This window comes from Atta colombica, unplaced genomic scaffold, assembly GCF_001594045.1.
Source record: "Atta colombica isolate Treedump-2 unplaced genomic scaffold, Acol1.0 scaffold133, whole genome shotgun sequence".
Taxonomy (NCBI): Eukaryota; Metazoa; Arthropoda; class Insecta; order Hymenoptera; family Formicidae; genus Atta; species Atta colombica.
The window spans coordinates 218,535-231,356 of NW_017259221.1; the positions used below are offsets into that span (position 1 = coordinate 218,535).

The window sequence follows — 12,822 nt, forward strand, 5'->3', positions numbered from 1 at the left end:
TTTTCGTATCGTTTTGTGAAGCAAGAATTTTGAAGAGTTCTACATAACAACATTTCTATTACAATCGAATTTAAAATCGCAGTTAAAATGTTATCTAAAAATTATATCCTCACTTTTTCTCTTCCTTTTGATTTCTCTTGCGACCGCGGTGATGAATTTCCCGAGGAGAAGTTTAATCGGATGTTGAAACAGCATCTTTTCCGATATTACAAGTGAGAATCTCGTCGCACAGTGCTCCTAGATAATTCATTCGCATCGATTAATCCGTCTCGTTTATTATTGACGTGGTCGCGTCGCGGTCAGGAGCGCGCATTTCCGGGCTTGTGCAACGGCAATTCAACTGACTAATAAGCGTCTAGTTATACGAAATTCGTAGTCGTTATCATTAAAGTGCGAATTTATTCCGGATAACAGTATAATTTATTTCGAATAAAATTTCGATATAAAACAACAATATAGACATGACAACTATTTCATAATATTAAAATGGATCAAGAAATTCGACAATAAAACGCCATATTCGGACAAGGTGAGTCTTATCTACAACGCTACTTCTTATTACTTTCTTTATTAGACTCTTCTTTTTTAAATGTAGATATCCGTTGCGATCGTTCAAGTTAGTTATGTTTCACTTATTTCTTGTTAATACAATTATTTAAATTTAAAAAAAATGAACCAAGAAATTCAACAACAAAAAAAGAATGAAGAAGGTATTCGGACAAAGTGAATTTTATCTAACGTTATTCGAACTTTTATAAGATTCTATATTTTTAAATGTAGGTATCTGTTGACGATTGTTCAAGGTAGTTATCTTTCATTTATTTCTTATTAATATAATTATTTAAATTAAAAATATTATAATTAAACCGATTATAATTAATCGATCGCAAAGACAAGGACGCGAGCAATCCTCAGGCTTGCGGTTAATTCTGTCCCAACATCTCCTCTCTTTCATTTCGCCGGAATTAATCCTCTTTTCATGAACGTGATCGATTTCGATCCCGACGTCGCGCGACGCGAGACGCGACGCGCCGTCGGTGATCGTGTCGTCAGTAGGGCCACAGAATTCTAGAAGGGGGTCATCATACGAGGCCGTCGAGCGGCGGGCCAACCGAGAGGCGAGAACCAGTATACCGGTGTCGTTCTGCGCGGACTGAACGGAAGGAGCGAGAGGCGTGCGTCGGAGGATCACACGAGAGAGCGACGTCGCTGTGCCGTTGTTCGTAAATAAACGTTACGCAGTCGTGACGCGTTGCCGCGCGGTGCTGTCGCACGGATTTTTCACGCGGAGTGCAACGCGAAGGTTTACATCAAAAGGATTGTGCACGGGAGTTCCGGCTCGCCGGCATCGTCCTCGGGAAACGGATACGACTACGATCGCGAGGTGAGTTTCGGCTTTTAGTGCGGGATAAATGAAGATAACCGCGAACGATTCTGAAAATTTTCTCGATTTTTAAACATTATTGCGCACATAAATTTTATTGCAATATTTTTGTGTGTATACGGATCTTTTAATGACATTTTTACGACATTTTCTATTTTATTTTGTAATGTCGTGTTTATGTCACATATTGATGATATTCAATGCAATTCTTTCAATGTATTTGTGTTTTACGTATACTACTTGTTATTTGTTTTTTTATTTTAAATTGATAAAAGTGAATAAATATGTTTTCTGTTATACGTAAAATTTACATTCACATTGACAGAATTATTGAGATAATAATTTTGTTGTTTATTGAAAGTTAGAAGAATTATTTGTGAAAAGTAAAAAAAATGAATTGACTGTTTGTTTATCGATAGTTCTATCAAATCACCGTTGTATTTTTTCTGAAAAAATACATACTGTTGGAACTAATCGATTGTTTGATATATTTAGTTAGATGACATAAACGAGTCAATTTTTCATTAAAAAGAAAAAAAAATTATAAAGCATCGGTAACTTTCTAGCAGAGATTTATTCCCAACACGGCGAAAAAATTCTTCTTTCTCATCACGAGACGCTCGCTGATTTATTTATGAGCGCGGAGAAATTCTTTTCCCTTCTAGAGAATACTTTCCAGGCCGCGATTAGAATGAGGCTTAAATGGATCCATATTCCACGAATAAGGGAAATATCGGAAAAACTTTATTCCTTTTCTATTTCCTTTTTCTAAATAGCTCGCGTTTAAATCGCGCTTCCGGAGTGAAGCCTCGATATTCAGTTTGCTGTACGTATAAAAGTTTACGTTTCAGTTTACATACTCATATTTCACGGAATGTACAGGAATACAAAACTGCGAGAGTTACTTGTTGTTTAAACAAATGAATAGTAAACTGCGCATTTTGATATTTATGAAAATAGCAGGACTGAAACAACGAGTTTTCCGTGGTCATATGTACTTCTAACTTTTTCAACGCTTAAATAGAAAGTGACGGATCCGAGATTTTTTTATAACCATTATCCGTTACCAGTACATCGTAATCAAACATTACTTCCTGCATTTTTGCGGTAAAACTCTTCATGTAAAGTATGCATATATATTACATGCATCACTACTTAAAAAATTCAGTTATTTATTACGGACTCTTGAAGCAAATTCTTCATGATTTCCTCGCAATATTACATGAATTACATTAATTTTTTAAAAATATATATAATTTAATAGAGTTTCACTTAACTCATGGAAAAAAATATTATACATTTAAGCGTTTTTTTGTCTCTGAAAAAAAGATGCATAAATTTTATTTTTATATATTATGTAATTTATCTGCATTCGCAGGATGTCATAAATTTTTTTGATAAATTTTTATACAAGTTGTTTTATTGTGTCAGCACAGAAAATAAAGATTTGTTAAAAATAAAGATTTGTAAAACAACTAAAAACTTCATTGATTTAGCAAATTTGTAGTCGTAATAATGGACAGCTTCAAATTTTCTATGATTTTATTAAAATAGCAAAGTTATAGAGCTAATAAAGTTAGCAATTGTAATTATATTTGTTGTAATAGGACAGTAAGTTTTTTAATACAATAAAGATAATTTTCTATAAAAATCAATTCTATAAAAATCAATAAATAGAATTTTTAACGAAACGTGCTAACTAAGATATCTCTTTTGCTGCTAATGAAGAAAATTTTAAAATTATACTAAGAATTTTCATTGTAGTAAAAAATTAGCTAAATTAGTATACTGATAATTACTTGCAGACATGATCTGTTTCTTATCTATCAAATCTTCTTAGTTATAAATGCTGAACTCTACTCGCATAGCAAGTTTTAACTTTGCTGGACTACCCAATCTATTTTTTCCATGCGAATCGACTAATTCTCCGTGTAATCCGTTCACGCGTATATACTTTCTAAAGCAGTGGAGGAATGCGATACTCGTGTAACTCGCACGTTTTCCCGGACCCTACCCGTTCACGCTCGCGTGTGCATTTGCAAGTTGCACCGCTAAGAATTTTCAAATAGAGTACGTCGTCGGGTAGCGGAATCTTCGCCTCGAATCACGACAGAGTCGCCGTTTGTTATCGCGTTGTATAACGTTTTCTGTTTCCGTGATGTCCTCGTCCTCGCACGACGCGGACGTGAAAGCAATTTCTTTTTTTTTTTCACGTGTGCTCGTTCCATCGCTATTCCGAGGAACTTTCGAGTAGTCTTACTGAGTAAAACAGACATGCTCAAACTTGTGAGCATTAATGTGTAGTAATCGAATTAATTCGTCGTAACGTGTTGTAATGTGTTCCGCAACACTTATTAGATAGAGTGAAAGGTTTTATTTTCGCAATTTTATTTTAACAGTTTTTATTCTAGTTGATTTGATCGATAATCTTACTTGTACACAACTTTTGCAAATTCTAATCTTCAAATTCGAACCCAAGAAACAACCAAGTCAAGAGAAAGTCAAAATGATTATTTTGACATCATGAAAGTTTCTTTATATAGAAGTTTTTCTTTATATAGAAGATGATCAAAATGATAATTTTTTTGTTACAAAACTTGACAGTTTATTAACGTTGAGAATATAAAATCATTTTGATATTTTAATTTTTATATGTTCCTTATCCTCTAAATTTCTCTTGGAATAAAATCTCATTTCGAAAGAGTTAAAATACTGTTACAATTGAAAAATTTGCACTCTTGAATAAAAATGGCAGATTCTTACTCTTTTTTTTGGAGTGAGATTCATTCCAAACGAAAGAAATCTCACTCCAAAAGTATAAAATTTCTCCTAAAAAAAAACAATGAAAATCTGCCACTCTTATTCAAGAAGGCAAATTTTTCACTTACTTTGAATAGTGGCAGTATTTTTACTTTTTTTGGAGTGAGATTTCAAGAAATTTAGAGAGTCGTTTCTTAACTATTTGTAACACTGTATTAGCTGTATTGGCTGTTTAAAGAGAATAACAAGATGTGACGTTTCGATCGAATGGGATGAAGTATCAAAATTTTGGTGAAAGGGAATTTTTCAATGCTTCTCTATGCTCTTCTGGAGCAATCTGCAGTACTTTGTAGTCGCCTGGCTGATAACACCCGTCGCGTTACTTTCAAAAGCACACAAAGAATTTCCAATAGCGTTGCGCGAGGAAAATAGCGGCGCGCTCGTAACTTCCGACAGGAGAGAACGTCGGTCTATATCCTTTATGCCTCTTTCATTTTTTTTCTTTTGTTCACAAGCCGCCTTCGAATATAGAAAATTTTAAATATGATTTGTTGCCTACAGTCCGCTTTGACGGCAATAAAATAAAAATTGAAATTGAAAGTGCCTTTTTCTATTTCTATATCGCTCACTATAGCTTTCCTCCACTTTATTTCGAAGACTTCATGTAATATTAAAGAGATGAAATATATATACGTAATAAATCGATATATAAGGAATATTATTTCAATTATATTTTCCAACTACATTGAAATTTGCTATTTACATATATTGAAATTTGATATTTACATATTTTCTCTCAAAATATAAAAAGAAGGCCAAACAAATTTTCTTAATATTTTAGTGACTTAAATTTAATAACTTTCCCAAACTTTCGCAAATTTTAAAAGATTTTGTTGACTTTGCATCTGATAAGAAATGTCTGATGCAAAAATTTATGCATACAAATTTCTATGCATACATACACGGTTTGAAACAAAGATTGTTGATTTTTTTAAACTATTGGTGGTGATGCGATGTTACAGAAAACATTACGATATTTTTGGAAAAAAAGGGACTCGATCGAATGAGAGAATTTCTCTGGCGTTTTGTCCCGTGGGAGAAAGTGTCCGCAGAAATCCATGGGTCGTCGTCGTTGGTTTCGGTGCAACGTCGACCGAGGCCAGTAGTCGGTAGTGATTTTTATCTCGTGGAAAAGTTTTCTTTTTCTCGCGCGTACTTTGTATGCACTTTGGTTTCCGTCACAGGGATTACGTGACGATAAAATAAGATAGTTCACACGCTCTACAAAAAATATGTCGTATTTGAATGCAACACCTTGTGGGAATCACAATTGTTATTTCGATTAAAATATGTGGAATGGAGATAAAACTCAAATTGTTTTAAGTAATTTTATTTATTTGTTTATTATATTCACATTCTGTGTTATTTATGTGTACTATTAATTCAAATATAACATGCAAATTGTTGTTACAAAAAAAGAACATTAGTACAGTGTTTTGAAAAAACACCACGCGTGAGATAGTATAAAGTCTTTTTTTCTCTCTTTGTCATTTAGATTTTGTTTTTTCAAGAAATGCGATTTATTCCACAATTTATATTATTTGAACTTGTAATAATGTTATCTTGGAATTTATTTTTGCTTTTCTCTCTTCTCTTTTGTTTCTATTATAGTGGAATAATATATTTTTTAAACAGCGGAATATATAAGTTCTCAAAATTTCTGGTATTATATTTAGAATAGCGAAACTGATGTCTCTCTCTTGACAGGCGACTGCTCCACATTATTAAGCTGTCGATCATTTAAATATATCGAAATATGCAAAATAATGTATAAGATACAGTCGTGATTAAAAATATTAAGCACTTTAATATTTACAATTTTAATTTAAAAATTGATTTATGTAACATTTGCTGTTATAAATTATCCTTTGTTTTAAAAACTTTTTAAATTTATGTATAATGCCTGTAATAGATAGCAAAATAGATAAAAAAAATTCCAGATAAATATAGATACCTAATATTTTTGGTTATGGTTGTATGTCTGGAGTATAATTGTATCTATTTTAATTAATTCAAGATTAAACGATATATATTGCATTATTTTTTTAAAATCTCTTTTCTATATTTAAAAAAAATTCTGTATCTTTTTAATTAGTTTTTTTTTTATTTAGGTTTCTCGCCTATATTTATTTGAAATCCGGTTCTGACAACCAAACATCCGTTATAATTTTCATTACAGTTTAGCTTTGTGAAGAGATGACACACTTCCGCGCGGTTCCAGCCGAATAAAAATTTGCAGCGGTGCACAAAAAACGACCCGTCCATCGAACCGTTCTATCGCACGTTTACTCTTCCGGCCGTTTGTATTCGGGAAACGCGATCTGGAACGCACATCATCCAAAGGTATCCATATAATCTATCAGTAACCTGCTGTAGGAAATTGAATGTTATATCAGCGTGCTAATCAGATTGGAACGACCAACGCGACAGGCTGGGCGGCTACAACGCTTCTTGCTCACATCGATTTACATGGATGCATCTGCCTTTACAAGATATCCAAAAATCAATGAATATTAATTTTAATCACATTTTTTTTAGTCAATTTGGGGTATAATTTTTTCTTATTATAGGATTAAGGAAAATAATTGTTTAATGAATTTTTCAATTTTTACATATATTTTTTTACATATATTTTTTTACACATTTTATAACTAAACTTTGAATTAAAATGCTATTATTGTTATAACTAAATGTCGAATCTCTGTTAAGTAATGTCTGTTTAAACTAAAAAAAATGTGACTTCAACATTTATTGTCTCTTTCTGAAGCTTGGTTTGTCACAGTCCTCGCTTTAATTGTTAATTATTTAACAGTTTGACAGTTATAGACGTCTTGACATTTTCCTCGATGGAAAATCAATTCCAAATCGGGTGAAGAATTTCTATTGAAGATATCATTCTATGTAAATGTGCTCAATCATCATTATATGTATATTCAAATCGAACAGAATTGAATTTATATCGATTATATCTCCATGCAAGGAGAATAAATTCTAAATTTTCATTCAGCAAATAATAGAATTGGATAAATTTTGCCTTACAATGCTCTTTTTTAACAGTTTTCAAATTTTTCATTATTACTATTATCAAAATTGATTTTTTTTTCAATTCAAATAAAATTCTTTAATAAAATCTTTTTCTTATTGTTATGTACTGACTATTTAAAAAGAAAGAATAAAAAATTTATGAATAGAATAAGAAATAATAAATAAGTATATAAAATATATTACATAGAGTAATTTAATTTTAGACTAAATTGTAAAAAATATTGTTGGAGTAGAAAATATGTAAGTATGTCTTCAGTCTTTAGTGTTTTTACTCGTTTTGTAATATTTAGTCTCAATCAATTGATAATAGTTTTATTTTATTTTACACAAATAAATTGTTTAATGCTTGAAAAAGCATGTTTAGATGCCATATAGAATACAAATTTCTAATAATAAATTATAATAAATAATAAAAAGTACAATGCAAGCTTAACACGAACTTGACGCGTTACGAAAAAAATTTATATACGAAACATATATGCATATTAATAACGCGATAGAAAATTATAGACTATGTTGGCTGTCATTTTGGCTGTTGCAAGATCAATGTACACTGTTCTCAGATATACTGTGCAATTAAAAGAGATAAATCGCGCACGTAATTCCAAAGAGCTATCGACGAAGCTCCTCCTTATTAAGTATGCAATGTATGTTCTTTCATATTCATTTTGCGTAAGATTTAACGTGCCTCCGCCGGATTCTGACAATTACGAGAGGCCTGTCTCTGGTTTGTGGTATTCGCCATAAATTCGAACTTTAAAGGAACACAGAAGAGAGAGAGTTTTGTTCTAACTCTCGGTATTTGTACATTCAATTAAATATTTTATTTAAATGTATCGTAAACCAGGCTGAAAAATGTTTTTGAACAGGGTTATATTTTCAAGAGTACTATTCAGGATTTTGTAACTAAGTCGCACAGTTTGAAAGAGAAGCTGTAGTTCTGTCTTATTCCCATTCGTAGGCATAAATATTGCAAAGGCTTAAAGGGCACGTTTTAAATAAAACCGACGAACGAATATATAATATATTTTCGGAGATATAAAGGATTTATAGAAAAGAAAGAAGGATAAAGAATAAACTTCTTTATTTAACATAAATAAAGAAATTTGTTCAACTTAACATAAATTTCCAGCATACAATAAATAATGAATTTATATTGTTGAAAAAAAGAAATAAAATAAAAAATATATGTATAATTTTGAAAAAATATACAAAAACGCAAATGAGAAAAAGAAAGTGATAAACAATATCGAAATGAATAAATAATATTTATCGAATAAGATCAAATTTTCTAAGAAATTGTCTAATTCTCTAAAAATAATACGATAATAATTTGAATAAAAACACAAAGTAATATTTGTCATGAGATATATGATAATTTTTATAAATTGCATATAAATGTAATAATGCTGCAATGATTCAATAGAATCAAAAGAAAGCATCGATGTCATTAAACAAAGGAAGCTCGAGATAACTTTCGCGCATAGGTAACAGTTTCTGTGCTACTATGCCATTAGGCAAGTGCACTTTACGTTTGAGTGCGCAATTTCCAGGATGAAACATTTACAGGACAAAACTATTATTATTCGAATAAAATCGTCGCTTAATTCGATGATATTAATCGAAGAAAATATAATAAATTTTTGAAAATTTACACGCTTTAAAAATTAAAAGCTCTTCTTGAGTTTTGTGAGAAAAATTACACTCTTCAAAAATTAAAAGTATTTCTCGATTAATATAAATTATAGTGTTAGACTTTGATATTTTTTCGTATTTTAATTTGTGTAAGTACCATATTCAATTGTTATCAATACTGCTTTAAAATTGATGCTGCTTTAAAATATGATAAAATCAATTACGTAGGAATAAATTTTAAATGTCATAAAATTTCATGAATTTTATATATTTGGGGAAGTTTCATCCTGATTCATTAAAAAGTCCCAGGTCCATCCAGTAACTTAATAATGAAATATTTACATTTAATAATAATATCACATAAATGCCAATCTGCAAATAGCAGTTATTTGTTAACATTGTCACCACTAAAACCGCATATTGATGTTTATTACATGATCATGCCACATATTGTTCATAAAGAATGTAAAAGGATATAACGCTCAATGTTCTGTTTTTCTTCTTTTCGTGTCAACAGATCGAAGTAGTCTACTCATTAATTCCGGTATATGCTCCATGTAGCTTCGATTTCTTTTTTTATTCACACAATTCCGATGACTGATGGCGAGATTCTTCCCTTGGAAGAAGTCTTCCACCTGCTTCCTTTTATAGGCAGCTTCCTTTTTTTGTCTCCTCTTTTTCTCACGAAAGTATACCGATGATGACACATTTGGGAATCCATACGACACATCGTGACACAATAGAAAGTTAAAGGCTAAGATCCGGAAGGAAGACGCCGATGACGACGAGTGACCCACATCCGGTGAATTAACTGTGAGAGAGTAGACGCATGCAGTCGCTTATATGAATCATTGAAGAAAATATCACCAATCGAGTAGAAACTCGGTGCTGGAGATGAGAGTCGAACCGTTCGATAACCAATACCGATTGAAAAGCGTAGAGAACGCACTTTAGAGCGTAATGAAGCCCGTGATTATTTAGTCTTCTGAATTCAATTGTTTGTTCAACAATGATTATTACATTCGACATATTACATTCCATTCAAATAATATATAATATTTATAAATATTTCAAATATTTATCGTATCATATTCTGTGTATAATATTATTACATTGTATTGTGGTGTTTACTCTCTCAAATATGTAAACACGGCAAAATTGTTTCATGCTGCAGAAAGACTGACGATTAATTATCTGACTATGGATCGACTTCCTCACTTATTCTTTTATTGTCAGAAATTACAATACATTTAATTCGTAATGTTAAATTATAATCAATTTGAATTATTTTTAATCATATCTGCAACTTTTATTTAATATGCCATTAATTTAAATAAAACAATTTAACTTTGGAAAATTTATTCTCTTTTAAATGCATACGGTAGACGATTTTTTATTTACTTTGAAACAAAATAATCATAGAAATAAATCGATTTATATTTTGATACACGTGAAAGTTAAAAATAACAAAATGTTATTTAGCTCAAAGAATTGGGTTACCATTACTTTTTGCAATCTAACAGTGTAACTGTGACTGAAAAATCCAATACGACGGCGGTCTGATGCGCTTTTTCTAACAGCTTGATAAATCTAATTTTAAGATTGAGAGAATTCATCTTTTCTTCTATTCTCTTAACTTTTAAAAATACGGAGCTATTATTGCATTTAATTCTTAAATTATATATTAGAATTATCGTATTTTATAATCTAAGACGTGCGTCTATTTTAATTAAATTTGAATTTTAGTTCTATTTTCCTATCCCTTCTATTTTTAATCTCACAAATAATTAACAAACTTTTAAATAAAATATGAATAAATGTTAACGAAACTTTCTCGCTCGATTGAGCTCGTTCTCTTATTTAGGTCGACGCGAATATGTCTGTCTTTTATCTTTCATGTTTTTATAAAAGATAAAAATTACGTCTTATCCCCCATTCAACATAGATTATTCCATCGACATTTCAAAGATCGCAGCGATGTTGCTAGCAGCTTCTGTACTACATGGACTACCTTTAACCATTACATTTTTAACAGTAAATTCTTTTGCATAGTTGCAAGAAAAAATTGAAAAGCGGCTGTATCGAAATAAAATCCGGGTCGTATCTTCTCCATCTCGATTGACGTCATAAAATGAAAGTCCAAAAGAATTTCGTTCATGATTTTTGGAATAGAGAACATTCCGCATTCGTTAACCACGTTTCGCAACACGTAGAAATCACGTCTCCGTCGGTCAACAACAGACTAATGATTAATCTGGCATAATCTGGATGCGATTGCTCCATGTAATTGCCATCACGTATCAAGAAGTGGCATGGCGTTACGGCCATACTCCACTATCGTTGCATTATTCATGTCTCTCGGCTACACCCTAAATTCGAGGACTTCCCAGAGGATGTAACCGCCGCAACGCACCGGTAATTTCACCGTCGAGCAGCCTTGCCAGCTATCGCCATATAAATCACGAAGTACGGTGCATTAAAGACGATCCCGTGAGGGGAGAGATAGACTTCTTTGCATTATAGAGTTTAGAATCGAAAATGACATTTAAAATATTTATCACATATTCATAAGTATAATTTTCAACGGCATTGATTATGCAAAGCATTCATTCCAAACAATATTAATCATCGCAATTCTTATTTTTTTAATCAGACATTCTAAAGTATTAAATCGATGACCTAAATGTTATTAGTTTATGCAAACTAATATTACCAATGTATGATAATGAGGTTACCATTAATGACAGTAATGAGTTTACATTCCTGTGCACAGTAATAGCAACGACATTATATTCAATATATCATCATTAGACAATATATTGACCTTAGGATTGTAATTACGCTGATGGTAGACAAGGGATGAGTTGCTATGATTCTTTTACTTTTATTTTTAATTATGAGTCGCCTCCGAGGAACATCTCGGAATGATTACGACGGGCGCGGCCTGGATAATCGCTGCGATGAAAAGAAATGATACGTCGCAACCAGGTTTGTACAACACATAAAAAGGAAAAGACGAGTAAAGGAAATGAAAAATGGTTGGACAATTCGTAGATCTAAAGTCGACTTCGGCTCATGAATAACGTAGAAGAGAGCGCATTAGAATATTCCCCGCGGCATAACGAATAAGGAGACATAACTTCCATTGTTATTCTTCAGGTTTTAAAGGGGAGAGCACTGACTTGCGTTGACTACGAAAAAGAAGGAAAAGTTCTACATCGGATAATGATATTTTTCGCGGAGATGATGCACTTGAAAGAAAAGTCAACGCGAAATCGTCATCTATTTATTATATAATAGTGCATTAAAGCGAAGGACAGAGTTCCAGTCTGTTCTCGTTTCGAGAGAAGGGAAAATGATTGTGTGGGAGTACAAGCGTGACTCCCACAGCACCGTAATTAGGATTCTTATTCGATTATCGCGTCGACTGGAGGTCGTATTTTAATCAAGACGCAATTGTTACTGTTCCAGGTAATAGCGGCCGGTTCAAAAATTACTTGATGCGCTGAGGATGCGCCGTGATTTCTGCAACGGTGGGCTTGCCTGCGCCGTTGTGTGGGTGTCAACTTGTCTGCTGCTTGTCCTTTCGCTGTCGACATCGACCATCGCCGGTACGTCCTCTATTATCTCTCTCTCTCTCTCTCTCTCTCTCTCTCTCTCTCTCTCTCTCTCTCTGTTTCCTTTTTTAGCGCTTTATTATTTACTCCTCGTTAATTAGACCCGTCTCTGTTCAAAATGCTCTCATATACATTCAAAACATAAAAACAGATAAAATAATTGCGAGAAAATATCTTTCAAAAGTGAATTGACATTTTCATCATAAATTTCGATTCTCACAACATGTCGCTTTAATCATTTTTTGTCGCATTCATAGTTATATCTATTTTTTTTAGCGATCAATTAATTTTTACAATAATATTTATGTATATATATATATA

The 12,822-nt window shown here is 32.0% G+C and overlaps 1 protein-coding gene across 1 annotated transcript in view; it reads left to right on the top strand.

Moving 5' to 3' along the window:
- Positions 1 to 1,253: 1,253 nt before the first annotated feature.
- LOC108684330 (cysteine-rich motor neuron 1 protein-like) overlaps positions 1,254 to 12,822 on the top strand; it is a 21,728-nt gene continuing 10,159 nt past the window's right edge. The window contains exons 1-2 of the mRNA XM_018188595.1: positions 1,254 to 1,384; positions 12,356 to 12,495. Coding sequence (XP_018044084.1) covers positions 12,396 to 12,495 — 100 coding nt within the window. The 5' untranslated portion in view covers positions 1,254 to 1,384; positions 12,356 to 12,395. The remainder of the gene's footprint in view (positions 1,385 to 12,355; positions 12,496 to 12,822) is intronic.